The sequence below is a fragment of the Corythoichthys intestinalis genome, chromosome 12, assembly GCF_030265065.1.
Source record: "Corythoichthys intestinalis isolate RoL2023-P3 chromosome 12, ASM3026506v1, whole genome shotgun sequence".
Taxonomy (NCBI): domain Eukaryota; kingdom Metazoa; phylum Chordata; class Actinopteri; order Syngnathiformes; family Syngnathidae; genus Corythoichthys; species Corythoichthys intestinalis.
The window spans coordinates 52,139,479-52,159,318 of record NC_080406.1 but is presented as its reverse complement, the minus strand read 5'-3'; the positions used below and the strand labels follow the sequence as shown (position 1 = coordinate 52,159,318).

Genomic DNA, 19,840 nt, shown 5'->3' with positions numbered 1-19,840 from the left:
AGGAAGGATTGACTCTGGAGTGATTTGTGGAGGATTGATGAGGATTCATGGTGATTATTATATTTTTCGTGAAATGCATACATTTTGAAATGTGAAAAAAAATCAATGGGAGAAATTAGCCGATACTGCATTGGCATCATAGTTCGCCTTATTTATGTACGTAAAATAAATGCTAACTGCAAGTTGTTGTTTTTTGTTTATAACCAAGAATCGAGACTGATTTACGTCCTTATCTATAAAGAATTCCGGCATTTAAGCATTTAATCACTAGGATTTTCACTGGAAAAGCTCTGTTTACATCAGACTGCCGCTAGCTACATTCACTAACAGACTAGCATTGTACTTCGACATATTTATGTACTTAAAATAAATGCTAACTGCACGTTTTTTGTTTTTTTATGCTTTTAACCACGAAGCAAGACTGTTTTACGTCCATATCTATAAAGAATTCAGGAATTTAAGGATGTATTCACAAAAATTTTCAACGAAAAAAGCTCTTTGTCTGTGATTCCACTCTGTCAGCTTTGACGGCCTCACCAACAATGCAGGCTCCCTATTTATCAACCCCGAGCCCCGTGTCTCGTCAATACATTATGAAATCTGTGACATATTTATTTCACACTGCTGTTGCCATAGTGTGCACTTCCTCTGGGTGTGGTACAGTATAAAAGGAATCTCTGTGATGTGTCGGTGACACATATGCTGAGAAGCACACTGAATAAAGAAGTGTTGTTCCATTCAAGTCTCGGCCTTACATGTACATAGATTAAGAAAGTACATAACAAAGTCTATGTGTTTTACGTATTTATTTTTAACAACAACAACAACAACAACAACAAAAATCGATCAAAATATTTTTTTCTCTCCAACACCAGAGGGTGCTGCAGAAACCACAGCACCACACTTCCCGCGCCACCGTGTCAGTGTCCCCTTGAAGTGGACCCATTCTTGGACAGCTCCCCGTTTTAAAAAAAAAATTTTTTAATAAAGGGACTTGCACTCTGAAGCCACCGTTTGCATTACCGTAATGCACACAATGCAAACAACGATCTAAATGAGGGACGGCTAGCTTGACTTCATTGTTCCTTGTGGAGGCTGGCCTGACCGCAGTACTTTTGCAGGTTAGCAAGTTCTCACAGTTTAATGTTATGCTAACTCTGATGCAGGTCGGACTTTCAGTAGCAAAAGTAGAGGTGTCCAATACACTACTTTGATGTCTTTTTAGATTACTTACAGAGGGTAGCATAAAAAACTTTTAAGATCCTTCCTCTTCAAAGTGGGTGGAAGAGGCGGCATGTTGTCGTCATGAATCTGTTGGGGCTTGTGTGAGTGTGCGTCTGTGTGGCGAGGGGGAGGGGGGGAGTTGTCAAGTCATTAGCCAATCAAACGTGCGTTTGAGGAAAAAAATAGGACCGGCACATTCAGCAAGTGAAAAGGGATAAATGTAAGTCTTTCGCATTGATCATTTAGCCCATCAATTAATTGGGTTCATATTCCTGAGAAATGTAGCCCTGAACTCCGTTCAATCATCTGTTTGGTCTTATTTAATCTCCTGTCCCAAGCAAAAGGTGTACATGCAGGTTTTGCTTTTATATCGCTCGTACCAATGTTGACACCAAATGTACGCTCTTGATTCAAGACTATTTACTTAAAAAAATTACACTGAAAAATTTACATATACTGTATTTATTTTTTCGACCACAAGAAAGCGCTAGCTCACTGTACAATTGATTCTCTTCCTTTCATGCATCCATGGGGACAAGAGGAAAGTCAGCAAAGCTGCAGGTGTCTGTTATTTCAGTATATATACAATTATTTATATATGGCGGAAAACCCTTAGGTGACTTGAAGTTCCGCTCTGAGACCCCCAATTTGGCCAAATTTCAAAATTGTCCTATATGCATATATATATGTATATATATATATAAAAAAAAAAAATTAAACTGCAAAACACTAGCTGGAGGTGAGCGCACGCGAGAGCATAATTAAAGACGCCATGATTTTAATGAGATATTATCGCGTACTTACCTCTTTTCGATCCCAAAACTCCATGTAGCATGTATCACCAAGTGTAAAGACACAGCTGTGAATGACCACAGCTGGATTTTTTGGGGGGTTTTATGGGTGAAACATGATAATATAACAAGGGCCGCGATGCAGAAATTGCAGACATCAAGGAGTGGTTGAGATTTTCATATATTTACCTTTTTAAACGCCCCCCCACCCCCCAATTTTTCTTTGTTTGGATCGATTATTTATCATCTAAAATATTGGGGAAAATGCGACAGAAATGAAAAAAAAAACACAATTAAGCGATAGTTATGAGGTAGATATCCATGACTTTTTTACAGACGCCAATTTTTTCATTGTGACGTCATTTGTTTAAAAGTTGAAAATATGCGAGTAAATAATTTTTTTAAGTGTTTTTTTTTAAACTAAATATTAGACATCAATTAATGATTCTAACCTAAATATGACATTTCGGACAATAAATACGATTACTTACCTTCTTTTTATGGCTAGATTGAAACAAAAGCCGTTGTGCGACGTCTGTAAACAGGGGTTTCCAGGGTAAAACGCACAAATTAAAAATAGTTCGGGGGCTCACTGCCCCATGAATCTGCTATAGCAGCATTTAGACATATTGTTCTATCAAACACAACATTTCTTTTGGCTAAAAATACAGCAGTTTATTTCAAAGAGGGGTTCAAGAGCAGAAACGGCTTTTTCAGCCTTGTCTGTTTTCTGCCATATAGTTATCTTTTCAGCCACAAGAGTGCGCTAGCTCACTATACAATTGATTCCCCCATTCTCTTGCTTTCATGCATCCATGGGGACGAGAGGAAAGTCAGCAAAGCTGCAGGTGTCTGAGATTTCAGTATATAAACAATTATTTATATATATAAGCATTTAGATTTCATGTGTGGTATGTACTGCCTCTTAAACACATTGTTATAGCTCAGTGAGTGAGCTGAAGAAAACTAAGGAAGGAGTAGGAGATTTTTAGCCCATCCCCTCGCACACCCGGGGCCCCTTTTACACCCACAAACCAGGAGCCCTAGAGACCGAGTCCCATCAGGACCCCCATCCTGAAGCTCTAGCTGTGAATGTACTGACTTTCAAATACCCCAAATTTTAAAACATTTCAACATGCACATGTCCATTAATAACACTTTAACACACATCAACATGCTCATGGTGAAAACCCTGTATTAAATAACTATAATACAAAATGTTGTTTAATCAAATCCTGGTATGAAAATATGGACATTGTCTTCTTTTTCACGTGCATCACCACGCCATCAAACTGCTGAATGTGCGTTTTTTTCTGTTTTCCACAAGGCAACTGTGCACATAATTACGCACCTGCCACCACTCCCCCCCTCCTCAACAAAAGCAACCAAGATGAGAAAATGAACTGGCAGTTCTTTTTCTCCCACCTCCACTTAGAAAGAGGACCACATCATTAGGACCTTACAGGCGTCATGTGACTCGGCATCTGCTCTCTCTTGATAACCAGGGAGGGAAAAAGCAAGGGGGAGAAAGGAAAGAGGGAGAGGGAGCGCGAGAGAGAGAGATGAGGAGGAGCTTGTCGCTATAAGATTCACTCACACATCATCAGCACCACAAAGTCACAGTCCAACCATCCGTTGTTTACAGCGTGTCTCCTTTGTTTATGTGAGTAAAAACAGGCTCACCTTTGCGCACCGGTCAGCAAGAAGGTGCGCATTAACTGACCCCAAACGGCAAAACCCTTCAGCTCGCTCTCTGTCTTGGGCTTGATTATGGTCACAGCCCCCGCGGTGCCAAGGTGGAGCCACCGCGCGTTTCTCGGATCGGTGCGCTCCTCCAGGGGCTGGGATGCGCACCGGGCACCTCCCGCTTCCTGCCGAGCTTTGGGTCTGAGCAGCGGGAGGAGGACACCAGCGGTGCCCCGGGGCGCCGAGTCAGGAGGACCCAGTCGACCCGGAGCAGGATGCCGGTGATGAGAGGACTGCTGGCTCCTCAGAACACCTTCTTGGACACCATCGCCACACGATTCGATGGCACCCGTGAGTAGATTGATGATGGTCTTTCAATATAACTTAGTTCATTGAAATTCACTTCTCCATACATAAAAATGGTAGTGCACTGTATGAATGCACGCTGGTGTATTCATTCATGAGTGACTGAATTATTTAAACACTGCAATGAATGAAGCGTGCTATATCTAAAGCTCTTTTCTAAGGCGGTGATGTATATAGCCTGTTGTTTGCAGGAGCGCTTGTGAGCATTTTACTTGCAGTTTTGCTGGACATTTTATTTTGCCATTGGCAAGAGTGGTTTGTGAACAGAAGCAATGAGCATTCCCTGTGTTCAGGCTCATGCTGGGCAGGTGGGCGGGTGCGAGATGCTTATATTACATTTGGGCTTTTTTTTACCTTCTGTCCCTTCACACTGAATATTTGTGGCGTTGGTGCGAATGATGCAAAGAGAGTGGTCATCTACATACTTACTTTTTCATGCCCAACTGAACATACGTTATGAGCAAGCAATCAATGTTATTGGCTTCTATTGGGGCCCTCCTCGCAATAGTCTGAAAGGTATCGGACTAGACACTTTGGTTCAGACATTTGCAAGCCCTAGTCTGAACTTTGTAGGGATAGATGGATATGGCCCGTTTCTGTTGCCCAGTGCAATGTTTCAAATGAGACTTGCTTTGTTTTGAGTTTTGTGTAGAAAAACCCCATCCCATTTGGGACAGCTGATTTCAAATCTTACTTCAATCAGTGAATCAATATATATACACTGCTAGCCAAAGGTATTGGCAACCCTGCAATTATGTCAGATAATACTCAATTTCTCTCAGGAAATGATTGCAATTACAAATTCTTTGGTAGTAATAGCTTCATTTATTTTCCTTGCAATGAAAACAAGACAAAAGAGAATGGGAAAAAAATTAAATCATTATCATTTTACACAAAACCCCAAAAATGGGCCGGAAAAAATATCTCTATTATACACTTTGAAAAATCATGTCAATAACAATCAGTCAATCAATAACAGCAACTGTTACTTACCTGTGGCACATAACAGGTGGTGGCAATAACTAAATCACACTTGCAGCCGGTTAGAATGGATTAAAGTTGACTCAAGCTCTGTCTTGTCTCTTTGTGTGTACCACGTTGAGCATGGAGAAAAGAAAGAAGACCAAAGAACTGTCTGAGGACTTGAGAAACAAAATTGTGAGGAAGCATGAGCAATCTCAAGGCTCCAAGTCCATCTCCAAAGACCTGAATGTTCCTGTGTCTACCGTGCGCAGTGTCATCAATAAGTGTAAAACCCATGGCTAAACTCTCAAGATCTGGAGGTAAAAGAAAAATTGACGAGAGATTTCAACGAAAGATTGTGCGGCTGGTGAATAAAGAACCTCGACTAACATCCAAACAAGCTCAAGCTGTCCTGCAGTCCGAGGGTGCAACAGTGTCAACCCGTACTATCCGTCGGCGTCTGAATGAAAAGGGACTGTATGGTAGGATACCCAGGAAAACGCCACTTCTGACCCAGAGCAATAAAAAAGCCAGGCTTACGTTTGCCAAAACTTACCCGAGAAAGCCAAAAACGTTTTGGAAGAATGTTCTCTGGTCAGATGAGACAAAAGTAGAGCTTTTTGGAAAAAAGACATCAACATAGAATTTACTGGAAAAAAACAACAAGGTCTTCAAAGAAAAGAACACGGTCCCCACAGTCAAACATGGTGGAGGTTTCCTGATGTTTTGGGGTTGCTTTGCTGCGTCTGGCACTGGACTGCTTGATCGTGTGCATGGCATTATGAAGTCTGAAAACTACGAACTAATTTTGCAGCATAATGTAGGGCCCAGTGTGAGAAAGCTGGGTCTCAGAGGTCATGGGTCTTCCAGCAGGACAATGACCCAAAACACACTTCAAAAAGCACCAGAAAATGGTTTGAGAGAAAGCACTGGAAACTTCTAAAGTGGCCAGCAATGAGTCCGAACCTGAATCCCATAGAACACCGGTGGAGAGATCTGAAAATGGCAGTTTGGAGAAGGCATCCTTCAAATCTCAGAGACTGTGAGCAGTTGCCCAAAGAAGAATGGTCTAAAATTCCAGCACATTTTAAGAAACTCATTGATGGATACTGGAAGCAGTTGTTTGCAGTTATTTTGTCTAAAGGTTGTGCTTTCAAGTATTAGGCTCAGGGTGTCAATACTTTTGTCTGGCCCATTTTTGGAGTTTTGTGTAAAATGATAATGATTTTTTTTTTTTTTCATTCTCTTTGGTGTTTTTTCATTGCAAGCAAAATATATGAAGATATTACTACCATAGCATGTGTAATTGCAATCATTTCCTGGGAGATATTGCGCATTATGTGACAGAATTGCAGGGGTGCCAGAACTTTTGGCTAGCAGTGTATAACGTAATTTTCGTACTATGAGGCGCACCTAACTATAGGCCGCCACCCACCAAATTTGACATGAAAACGACATTTGTTCACAGATAAGTCGCACTGGACTATAAGCTTCAGCTGTCTTTACTGTATTATAGGATAATCACAGAAAAAGGTAATATTAACCAGTTACACTTTATTTGATAGTGGCACCATAAGACTGTCATAAGACCGTCATAATTAATGACATGACACTGTCATGAGCATTTATGAACGATTATATTAGATGACATTTAGTGTCATCTAGCAAATGATCACACTTTTGAAAGGATGTAAAAGATCTGAGTTGCATATAAGAGGAATTAGTGAATTTTCCAGATGACACTTAATGACATCTGTCATAAGCATTCATTAATGCCCATGACAGGTCTTATGACACCACAGCAAACCTCAGAAATCAAAATGAGGGAAAAAAGTAGCAGCTTATAGCAGGAAAATTAGGGTAGATACATACTGTGTACACATACAGTATACACAGATAGTCACCGGATTACAACTGAGTTCCGTTCCTACGCTGGCGATGTAACCAGAATTTCCACGTAAATTGAAATTAACCCTTAAAGGACCCCTTAATACCTCACAAATCTCAAAATAGCTATCCAAAAACATGAATTATACGTCATTGTACCGTCCTCGCTAATACGTTGAAGTCAAGTCCTAGCTAGACAGCGAGCTAAACTGCGAATGACGATGTCTGACGTCCGTGTGGTTTGCTGACTTTATTCAGCTGCTCATGACATCAACACTTGCAGAATAAAACTAAAATAAAAAAATGAAATTAAATCAGTTTCATCCTTAATAACAGCGATCCAAATTTGAGTTTATAACTAGCTGCTGATACAGCAATACCAATCCACACAAACGATGAGCATTTATCAGTTAGCGTCCATACGTCATCAAAAATAATCACATAAACTCGGCCCAAAGTATTTGACCACAATTGAAAACGCACATTAAACTGTACAAAAGCTGTTATATACAGGTGTTGCCTCTGTTCCATAAGAGCATGCATCACAAAGAAAAATAGTCAACATTATTAGAAAAAACAACAACAACAAAAAAACGACTGGAGACAAAATAGCGGAAGAGATTCCAGTGTCGTAAAGTCAAAATCAGATAAGTCAGGTACGTAAAAATCCAGGGACTACCTGTATCTATATAATGCAGGTGTATAATCTCTAAATATCTCAATTCTTTGTAAAATCAAAGTACATACATATTCACATGCACATGTATGTACATATATAAAGTATAGACTGTATATAGTATGTAGTACAAAGATATACAGTGATCCCTCATTTTTCGTGGTTAATGGGGACCAAAACCCGCTGCGATAAAAAAAAAAAAAAAAAAAAAAAGATTGTTTATGTTCAACGTATTTATTCAGATTTAGATTGGAAAGAGATACATATAAAACATGTTTTTTCTGTTTCTCCCCCCCAAAGTACAATAAAAAAAACAAGCTTATGTATATATATATATTTTAATACATGTTTTTTAAGCACTTCAAATGTAATAATTGTAATTTTAAAACGTTATTGTCCAACCAAATTATTTTTAAACAAGAATAAAGCGTAGAAATGCTTGTCTTTATTAGATGCTTCATTGACTGAGTCCAGTCAACTCCGCTCCATCTCCTCACTAACAAACAATGAGTTGCCACAGTTCAACAAGTTAAACGATGATTGACGCCTGCGGCACTTTGATGCTCAGGCTTCCAGTGATCCATGGCAAATCAAACAGAAGACGTCTATCAATCATCATTAATTTAAATAAGCAACTCCAGTGCATTGCCTGAACAAAAAACAGCAGGAAGAGGGTGGGAGAGTGAGACTACGCGATCGACTCGGGACAGCTCATCTGTATTTTTTTTTTTATAAAATCTGCGATTTACAGAAGGTGCGAAGTTTGAAGCGCAATGTAGCGAGGGATCATTGTATAAGTACAGTACAGTAGTATTCTTTGTAGAAATGTTGAGACACGATTGTGATAGGAGTTCTTCTGGGAGATGGAAGAAGTCCATCCCTTTAGTCAAGCGAACTGTTCTACCAAGTACAGTGGTACCTCTACATACAAATCTAATTCGTTCCAGGACCTAGTTTGTAATTCAAAATGGTCATATGTTGAGCAGGATTTTCCCATAAGAAAACATTAAAATTAGGGCTGTCAAATTTATCGCGTTAACGGGCGGTAATTAATTTTTTAAATTAATCACGTTAAAATATTCAATGCAATTAACGCATGCACGGAATGACCCGTTCATGAGTTGCCTCAAACAGTTTACAATGACATCGTTTGAGCACAATGAGAGTGAAAAGCCAGAGATATGCGAGTGGACACAGGCGATGGACCGTGCCTTTTATTGGCTTAAGTTTTGGCAGCCACTACTAACAGTTATGGTTGCCCAACTTCCCATCATGCATTTAGGCGGAGCAAGAGACAATCTTTTTCTTAACACGCTTGAGTGAACACAACACAGAACATATTGTATAACATTTGCAACCACTACTGACAGTCATGGTTGCTCAACTTCCTATCATGCATTTGGGCAGAACAAGAGATGATCTTTTTCTTAACACGCCTCATTTAACACAGCGCAGAACATACTGCATACATTTTGCAGCCACCACTGACAGTTATGGTTGCCTTACTACCCATCATGCATTTGGGCAGAGCAGGAGACGTTGTTTTTCTTAACAGGCCTAATTGAACACAATGCAGAACATACTATATACCATTTGCAGCCACCACTGACAGTCATGGTTGCCCAACTTTCCATCATGCATTTGGTCAGGAGACGTTCTTTTTCTTAAAGAAAATTACTATAACTTGTCCTCAAATTTACCTTTTAAGAACTAAAAGTTTCCATCCGTGGATCCCTTTAACAGAAAGAATGTTAATAATGTTAACGCCATCTTGTGGATTTATTGTTGTAATAAACAAATACAGTACTTATGTACAGTATGTTGAATGTTTATGTCCGTCTTGTGTCTTATCTTTCCATTTCAACAATAATTTAAAGAAAAATATGGCATATTTTAGAGATGTTTTGAAATGTGATTAATTACGATTAATTCATTTTTAAGCTGTGATTAACTCGATTAAAAATTTTAATCGTTTGACAGCCCTAATTACAATTCTATTAATTCGTTCCCCAGCACAAAAACCTACGCTAAATCCATAATAAAGCCTGCTGGTACATTTACAAATAGCAATTACACATCGCAAAACAAATAAATTATAAAAATAAATCGAAATAATATAATAATAACAATAATGTAACAAATTGGGTTCTAATGTGGCGGTTATGTTTTGTATGTTGTTCCTGAACATACCGTGTGACTGACGAATGAGTGAGAGGTGCGGTAGAGTTGGAAGTTTTTACTTTTTTAAATGTTGTTGGCGTCGGCTGTGGCGGACAGTAGCTGTGTTGTTGCACAAGTTCTGAAATAAATGATTAAAAAACTGACGAAGCTGGCAAAGTCCTTGCTGATATTACAATGATAATAATGAGACTCATCCTCGAGGTGGTAGACATATTCCGGCCGTATTGTCGAGCCAGTTCACACCACGCTCATATTTTTCCATCATTTCATGCTTAATTTCAATGGTAAGCGTCACCTTTTTTGTTTTTCACCACCTGCACTAACCTTCTTGAGACCCATGTTGATTTCTCTCACAAGAAAATGCGCTGTGCGTCCGTCTTGCGGGAAAACATTGAAATTGCGACGCTGTCATAAATCGTATTTCGAGCATGTCGTCATACAGTATATCAAGATAAATGACAAGTTAATTTTTACGTCAGGTGTGCGATCGTATGTTCAGGTACCACTGTATATGGATTGAATATCCCCATTCTCCATTCAAACACACATTTTATTCCATATATTTATGAATGTGCACAAAATTAGCAATCCATCACAATTTCTGGGAATTCTCCTGAGTGAAAATGATAAGATTTCCCTTTTTGAAAAACCTGTGTGCAAGACAATGTCACATTTTTCCACATTATCACGTCTTGCCTAAATGGTCTCTCAATACTTTTGTCCTCCTTTTGTTTTGTCAAGTCTTATGGCAAGTTGCTTTCCCGCCTCGCACGTCTGTGGAGATGCTCATCACTTCACACTTAATTGTTGAACGAAAAAGACAGTTCTTCATCTTGTTGTCTTCAACATAATGGTGTCATCTGCATGGGAATAAAAAGGCGACAGTGCATAAATGCATCCACCCACAGCCTGTACCAAACACACACACACACAAAGATGGGGTGTGGGGAAGCCACGTCTTTTTGTCTCAATCGCTCGCTGTATGGATCGGCCCCTGTCACGTCAAAAGGCGTCGCAGCTCACTATAAGAAATTGTCCCTCCCCCGGCCACTGGGCTAATAATTACACATCTCTAGCAGCACCGTGTACAGTCATTGTAATTAACTGCACAGATGTCAAGGATCCATTGTGGCCTGGTCTCAGCTGTCAGACTGGGCGGGGGTGCGGGATATGGGGAAGGTGATGGTGGTGGTCCTGATGGTTGGGGGCAGGGGTTTTGCTGCACTAGCCATGCTCGGTGGAGGAGGGGCTGCTCTATTATGTGTCACATCGCCATGCGATTGTATACAATTTGACTTTACTTCCTGAATAAAAGCCCTCACCAGAAAGGCGAAGGCCACTTGTTGTTTTTTTATTTACAGTAAGTGCTGCATCCATATGAGAATTTATGGGAACCTCTGAATTTGTGCATGTGGCGGTAGTTGCAACCTTGCAAGAAGTCAATGAGTGCCAATATAATCTTTTATCTTTCGATAACACTTTATAATAACTATCCGGTTTACTAGTTAATAGATCATTAGTAAACTGTTGATAAATGATTTATTGTTGATTTGTGAAGTATTTGCTAACAGTTTGTTAAGCATTTACAGGGTGTTCTTAACCTGAAACAGTTTGTGTAGAAACGTTTCAAGTTTTTGTGTGTCACGTTTGGCATTTCTATCTTTTCAGGTTAAGAAATGCCGTTCACTTCAAAAGAAAAGGCATTTTGATAAGGCATTTTGCAGGCAGCGCTCATGTTGCACATTTATGAAAATCTGCCATAGAACCAACAAATATTTGTACTTTTCTATGTATATTTAACCAATAAAACTTATGACCTTCAACATAAAGTGTTTTATTAAGTTTTATTAAGATCCATCAACTAGCATGGGCATTTAGAATGGGGTCAACCATATTGGAACACCCTGTAAATGCTTAACAAACCGTTAACAAATACTTCACAAATCAACAATATCATTTATCAACAATTTATTAATGATCTATTAACTAGTAAAACGGATAGTTATTATAAAGTGTTACCTATCTTTCTTTTCAACATGTTATGCACTGTACCACATAACATTTTATGTGAAATATGTATTTTTTAACTAGATTGGCAGGGAAGCAGTCATTTCTGTCCATCGATTGTCGAAACTGCTTGTCCTCTTGAGGTTTGCTGGTGAACCTAAGCCTGAGCTGGTCTGATCTCAGTGTATTTTTAGGCAAGAGGTGTGGGTACATCACTTGTCTGTCACATTCAACCTCAAATTCACAACTAAGATAGTTTGAAATGCTTCAATAGGTTAACTTGAATGGGAGGAAGCTGTAGTAATATACACTAGACTCAGGTTACACTAGACTAGTAAATTACACCAAAGTCAATTTTTTCCTTTTTACAGTTTCTTTTATTCTCTTAACAAACAGGAGATGGTCGCAGGCACGACGAACAGGCAGTTGGGTTTTGCCCTCCAATTTACCGTATTTTTCGACTATAAGTCGCAGTTTTTTTCATAGTTTGGCTGGGGGTGGGACAATACTCTCGAGCGACTTATGTGTGAAATTATTGACACATTATTATATCATTTCACATGTTATTTTGGTGTTTTGGAGTGACACTGATGGTTTGGTAAACTTCTTAGCATGTTCTTTATGCTATAGTTATCTTAATAACTCTTTATAGCTATGTTAGGTTAACATACCAGCCACGTTCGCATTTTGTTGTTCGCGCATCATGTAACATTATCATTATCCAGTATGTTGTTTTCTTTTGTATTTTCATTTTAAATTGCCTTTCAAGATGACATATCTGTACTATGTGTTGGATTTTATCAAGTAAATTTCCCCCCAAAATGCGACTTATTTATGATTATTTCCGCTTCGTTGGGCATTTTATGGCTGGTGCGACTTATACTCAGGTGTGACTTACTGTATAGTCCGAAAAATACGGTTAACAGAATTGCATCAAATTTTAGAAGTAGAAAAGCCATTAAGGGTCTACTTACAGTACGTCTTTGAATAACCAAGGTTGTATCCTCCTAGGCTTTCAAAGCTGTCGTCGGTGAAATGTTGAAAACATAGATGCGATCGAGAAGTTCTTGCGCTCGACTCTAACCATAGACTTCACTAACAGTTGATGGGACACAGGGCTCGGAGCCGATCCGTAGGGGGCCTATTTTCAAAAACTTAAAATTCAAATATTTTCATAACCAAAGCCGCTAGCAACCTAAAACCAAAACAGGGTCCTGCCTTAGGCATATTTAAATCTCCATGAGCAGCGACATTAAAAAATGTAATGTAATTCCCTAATGAAATCCCGATTAATTATCTTTTTACACAAAACAAACAAAATTTAAAATGGCTGTGAAATGCTGTAATTTTACACTAGATGCACAAAAATTACCAAATGCAGAGCCTTAGCACAGAGGCACGTCTTGCCGGCTATCTGGCCCTCGTCGTTTTTGCATTGAAATGTTACGTGAAATAAAACACGCAAAAGGTGATTTTTTTTTTTTTTGTATGGACGCAAAAATGTCTGAATTACTCCTTTTTTTGCTGAAAAACGGGCAGTTGGCCAAAAATTACCTGATCATTTGAACATAAACTTACGCTAACCTGTATGAATACAACATGGCAGCCATCACAAAACAAAGAGCTTTTTAAGTTGTAACATAGACTTCATAATGATATTGGCGGGACACGGGGCGCAGGGCCGATTAATAGGGGGCCTATCTCCGTCAAAGCTGACCGAGTGGAAACACAGACAAAGGGCTTTTTACGTTGAAAATTCTTGTGAAAAATTGCGTAAATGCGCAATTCTTTATAGATATGGACGTACAGTGGGGAGAACAAGTATTTGATGCACTCACAATGGGAAAACCCATTGGCAGTGTATTGGATTTTTTTTTTTGGGAGCATTTATTTTACGTAAATATGTCAAATGTGCGGCTAGTCTTTAAGTCACTGTGGGTCTGCCTTACCACAACAAAAAGCTTTTTATGTTGAAATTCTGTTGAATAAATGCTTAAATCTCGGAATTCTTTACAGATTTGGACGTAAAACAGTCTCGATTCTTTGTTAAAAGCAAAACAAAACAAAAACAAACAAACAAACAAAAAAAGGGCAGTCAGCATTTATTTTACGTAAGTACAGTATGTCGAATGTGCTGCTAGTTTTAGGTAACAGTGGCGCCGCCTTACCACAACAAAGAGCTTCTTATGTTGAAATTCTTGTGAATACAGTGCTGCTCGAAAGTTTGTGAACCCCACAGGGATGGTGAGATTTTTTGTAAAAAAAACTAAAATAACCTTATTAAATGTTAAGTTATACCCAAATCCACAATACTGACATTCCAAATAATGGACTGAAACAAAAGAAATAGTTATATTGTAATTCTTTATTTAACAAAAGTGGTTGATTTAAGAAAAACTCAGATATCATGTGTGCAAAAGTATGTGAACCCCTTCAGTTAATAGGATATTGCGCCTCCTTTTGCAGAGATTACCTCAACCAAACGGTTTCTGTAGTGACTAATCAGCCTCTCACATCTACTTTGGGGGATTTTTGCCCATTCTTCCTTGCAGAACGCAGTCAGTTGAGAGAGGTTTGATGGGCGTCTGGCATGAACTGCTCGCTTCAGGTCCCGCCACAGCATTTCAATGGGATTTAGGTCAGGACTTTGACTGGGCCAGTCCAGAACACGAATCTTCTTCTTTTTCAGCCATTCCTTGGTTGTATTGCTGGAATGCTTTGGATCATTATCATGTTGCATGATCCACCTTCTGCCAAGCTTTAACTTCAAAACAGATGGCGTCAGGTTATGTTCTAGGATTTGACAATATTCCTCAGAATTCATGATTCCCTGGACTAAGTGGAGTTGTCCAGGTCCTGAGGGTGAAAAGCAAGCCCAGATCTTGACATTCCCACCTCCATGCTTCACTGTTGGGAGAAGGTTCTTTTGGTGGTATGCAGTGTTGACTTTTCGCCAGACATGGCGGTTTTGGTTGTGACCAAACAGTTCAATTTTGCACCTACATCAGTTGATGAAAACTCTTTTTAATTTAGTCTCGACAACACAACTGTTAAAAAAACAAAAAAAAAACTACTGAATTGATTGATTAGGAAATCAGGTTGAAATAATAGAAAATTCCAAAATGTTGAGGGGGTTCACAAACTTTTGAGCAGCACTGTAAATGCTTAAATCCCTGAATTCTTGATAGATATGGATGTAAAACAGTCTTGATTCTTGGTTAAAAGCAAAAAAAAAAAGGGCTGTCAGCATTTATTTTACGTAAATATGTCAAATGTGCTGCTAGTCTTTAAGTCACAGTGGCGCCGCCTTACCACAACAAAGAGCTTTTTATGTTGAAATTCTTGTGAATACATTCTTAAATCCCTGAATTCTTTATAGATATGGACGTAAAACAGTCTCGATTCCTGGTTATAAGCAAAAACCCAGGCAGTTAGCATTTATTTTACGTAAATATGTCGAATGTGCTGCTTGTCTTGAAGCCACTGTGGCACCACCTTATCACCACAAAGAGCTTTTCACCTTGAAAATTCTTGTGAATAAATGCTTAAATCCCTGAATTCTTTATAGATATGAACTTCAAACAGTCTAGATTATTGGTTAAAAGCAAAAACCCAGGCAGTTAGCATTTATTTTACATAAATATTGCGAATCATGACGCCAATGCCGTAGCGGTTAATTTCTCCCATTGATTGTTTTCACAACGTTTCAAAAGGCATGCATGGTACGAAAAATATAATAATTAACTTGAATCCTCGAACAAATCAGTCCTGAGACAATCCTTTGTATGCGGTACAGCTTTTATAGTTTTCAACCTAAATCCGGCATTGGATTGCTACATGTGTGGAATAACTGCGACCAACTGCAAATAACTGAAGCGGAGTGTGGGATGGCGTGCCGCATTGTCTGTGGAGTGTGTCGTCAATATCATTATGAAGTCTATGGCAGAGCCTCAGCACGGAGGCACGTCTTGCCGGCTATCTGGCCCTCGTCATTTTTAGATTGAAATGTCACATAAAATAAAAAAACGTATAAGGCAAAAAAAATTTTTGTATGGACGCAGAGATGTCTAATTTACTACTTTTTTGCCAAAAAATGGGCAGTTGGCTTCCCTGATCATTTGAATGTAAATTTACGCTAACTTGTATGGATACAACATGGCGCCCATCACAAAACAAGGAGCTTTTTAAGTTGAAACGTCTTGGAAATAAATGCGTACATCACCGTAATTTCTATAGATATGAACATAGAACAGTCTAGATTCTTGGTTAAAAGCAAAATAACGGGCCGATATCATTCATTTTGCGTAAATATTTCGAGCTAAAATTACGCTTTTGTATAATCCAATGTGGCAGCGTGGCCGTCACAAAATGAATAGCTTTTTAAGTTGAAAGTGCATGCATGGGTTCTCTTTTATTTTATAATTACCTTGAATCCTCAAACAAATAAATCTTGAGACAATCCTGCCTGCTTGTATGCAGTAAAATATTTGTCATGTTTCCACCAAAATTCGGCGTTTGTATTCAACGTGTGTTTGAGTTTATCAAATTGAAAGCCAACTCAGCTATGCCTGGATCGGCCCCCAACAGTAAGGCATGGCGTAATGTTTGTGGGAGCTGTGTTGTCAGCTGATAGTGAAGTCTATACTCTCACAAAAGATGTCCAAATCCTTGCAGAAGAAGTTTTTTTGGGCCACTCATAGAGTCTCGAGCCTTTGTTTGAACACTTCATAGCTACAACCCAGAAAATGTTTGCAATATATGGCAAGGATAGCGTGGTGCTATATTTTTGTATTGGAGTGCTAGTCAGGTCTTGGGGAGATGACGTCATCAGGTAGCGGCTGGCAGATAGGCGCTTCGCTCGTTGCTAAGGTGTTGTGACTATAAGCCGCAGCTGTCCTCACAATGGGATATTTACACTAAAAGATACCAACCGGTAACATTTTATTTGACAGCGGCATCATAAGACTGTCATAAGACCGAATGAACCACCATGAAGCTTTGAACCAATTGGCTGCAAAACTTCATTGCTTCAACAAGCATCATTTGGCCATCACTGTTCTCTTGGGGGAGACAGTCAACCTCTCCTGCCACCTGCTGTCAACACTGTTGACGTCCAACATGCTTTCTAGCATACATTGCACGTTACAGACCTAAATAACAAATCAAAATTCATGTTCATGTTCTGTGGTAATTATTTCTTCAGTTACTGTACTAGTTGTTTCATTAATTGCTAGTTATGGAATTTGGTAACACTTTATTTGACAGTGGCGCCATAAGACTGTCACCAGACGATCATAATTATGACATGACACTGCCATGAGCATTAATGAATGCCTATGAAAGATGTCATTTTGTGTCATCCGGCAATTATCTCTCTTTTGAATGGATGTAAAAGATCCGAGCTGGACATAAATGGAGTAATTTGCCGGATGACACTTAATCAGATCTGTCATAAGCATTCATTAATGCCTATGATAATGTCATGTCATAATTATGACGATCTTATGACAGTCTTATGACGCCGCTTTCAAATAAAGTGTTACCTATTAACCCAAAAAAAACAAAAACAAATATGCCACACAGGACTATAAGCCGCAGAACTCAAAATTAGGGAAAAAAGTAGCGGCCTATAGTTTGAAAATTACGGCACTCTTGGCGGCACCCTAATGGCCGTGGAGGCCTTACACAAGGGCTTAGCTCATTTATTTTTTGGGCAGGCCCTACTCAGTGCCATCACAGGAGGAAATTTCATGTTTTAGCACTAAATGCAGTCTTAAATAGTAAATAGAAAATGTGTCAAAAATATTCATGGCTTCTTGTATGTGCCCAACACAACTATCAATATAGTCACATAGATTCTCATTAAGGTTTTTTTCTTTTTTCTTTTTAAATCGTTTTTTGATCTGGCAACACGACACTTAGTTTTGGGAGAAGTGGGAGCATGGAAAACTCTTTCCCAGAAACGCCTCACATACGCCTTAATCAATGTTCATTTGCCGTTGTTGCTGCTGTGCTCCATCCACTGGTAGCAGCAGCTGTGCAAGGACTGCACTAGTCAATTGGTCCTATTAATTGAGTGGGCCTCAGCTTGGTGCTTAATCAAGTTAGAGCCTGAGCACCCTGCTCGTCGTGCTGTCATGTTCAGAGCAACGAGCTTCAGTATAGACCTCGTAAAAAACTTGTAAGTCAGGCATTAGGAGGACTTGTTTGTTTCCACTATCACAAGCAATAAAATTAGAAAATGAAGATTAATACTAAACCTGCTGGTGTCTGTCACGGGTGATAAATTCATTTCTCAGCTGAGACCGTAACAGTGACCTCCACTTCATAATTATCTAAATGATAGAGCAAACGGACATGATTCATTCAAGCCCCTCTTTTAATTTTCTGTAGTGCATCATGAACTTACATGCCCTATTCAAACAAGCTCCCGAATAATTATTTACTATTTTCAAAGTAAAATGTGCAGGGCAAAAAAGATGACATAGCTGTGGAAGATCTAATATGCAGTACCTGTAATTTTTGGACTATAAACTGCTACTTTTATACTTAATTTTTAATTATAGTCCAATGCGGCTTATTTGTTGATTTATTTGGGTTAATTGGTAACACATTATTTGACAGCAGCGTCGTAGCACTGTCATAAGACAGTCATAATTATGACATGACACTATTATGGGCATTACTGAATGCTTATGTCGTTAAGTGTCATCCGGCAAATTATGTCACTAACTCCATTTATGTCCAGCTTGCATCTTTTACATCCATTCAATAGTGAGATAATTTGCCAGATAACACTAAATGACATTTGTTATAAGCATTCATAAATGACAGTGCAATGTCATAATTATGATTGTCTAATGACAGTCATATGGCGCCACTGTCAAATAAAGTGTTACCAAATGCCATAACTAGCAATAGCTTACCATATGAATGCTATTTTTAGACCGTGACATCGCATCGTAAAGCGGAAGTGGGACATTATAGACACGCCCTCTCATATAAACCATTATATTCCTGCTATTTTTCTCTGGTAATCTTTCAAAAACGAACATGCCGATCAAGTGCTGCTGATATGGAACTTGTAGAAACGACTCTAGACGTTACGACATATGAAGGATGTTTTCTTCATACGTTTCCCGAAACCAAAAACTGTGAAGAAAAAAATGTGAAGAATGGATCAACTTGCGCGGACGTATGCGGTAAACATTTTGTTGGGTTGGCATGGTCTTTCAGAGGACAAAGAGGTAAGCCATTTTGATATTTTTTACTTATCTTTTAGCGTGGTGTTTTGCCGTGCTGCTTCTGTCTGACATTGAATGACCTGAAAAGAAGTAAAATAGCATCTGACTGCCACTATTACCTTTTCTGTTGTAAAAAAACAACTTTGGTAAGGGTGAAGTTTAAATAAATTGTAGGATTAAGATTTGTTATTAATGAAAAAATTATGAGTGCTCGTTCGCTGTCAACGAGTAGCATTTGTGATCGCTGCACAAAAATAGCAATGTACCCCCCAAGAACAGTAAGAGATGTAAGACAACCAGGGGATATAATATATAAGATAGACAGGGCATATAGTAGTAAAGGATAGATTGTTTAAACAGGAGAATGTCATTGTCAGTGACGTAAGAAAAAGGTGTCGATAAAAAAGCTAAGGCTAAGCTTATGTCGCCTTGTTTAACTGAACATTTGTATGTTTTTCCACATCTTTACCAGTGAATTTGGCACTAGGACATCATTTTCGGACAGAATTGGTAGGTTTAGCTCTGTAAACATCTAATTCGTACACTATTACCATTCATTTACTCTTGGGGACAAAGGGGAGCTTGTACCCCCCTTAGCAAAAGTTGCTAACATCATAAATGTTAATGAGCAGAAGTGACCTGTAGTGTGTGGTACGCCATTATGAAACAACTGGAACAGTAACTGAAGAAATATTTAGCACAGAACATTTTGAACATTTTGTTTGTTATTTACATCTGTAGCGCTGCAATGCATGCTAGGAGGCATGTTGGACAACAACAGTGTTAACAGCAATAAAGCTTTGCAACCAATTGGT

At 38.9% G+C, this 19,840-nt stretch overlaps 1 protein-coding gene across 1 annotated transcript in view; it reads left to right on the top strand.

The window, feature by feature from the left end:
• Nucleotides 1–3,643: 3,643 nt before the first annotated feature.
• Nucleotides 3,644–19,840, top strand: part of kcnh3 (potassium voltage-gated channel, subfamily H (eag-related), member 3) — a 309,609-nt gene continuing 293,412 nt past the window's right edge. Inside the window, exon 1 of the mRNA XM_057852133.1 lies at nucleotides 3,644–4,052. Coding sequence (XP_057708116.1) covers nucleotides 3,977–4,052 — 76 coding nt within the window. The 5' untranslated portion in view covers nucleotides 3,644–3,976. The remainder of the gene's footprint in view (nucleotides 4,053–19,840) is intronic.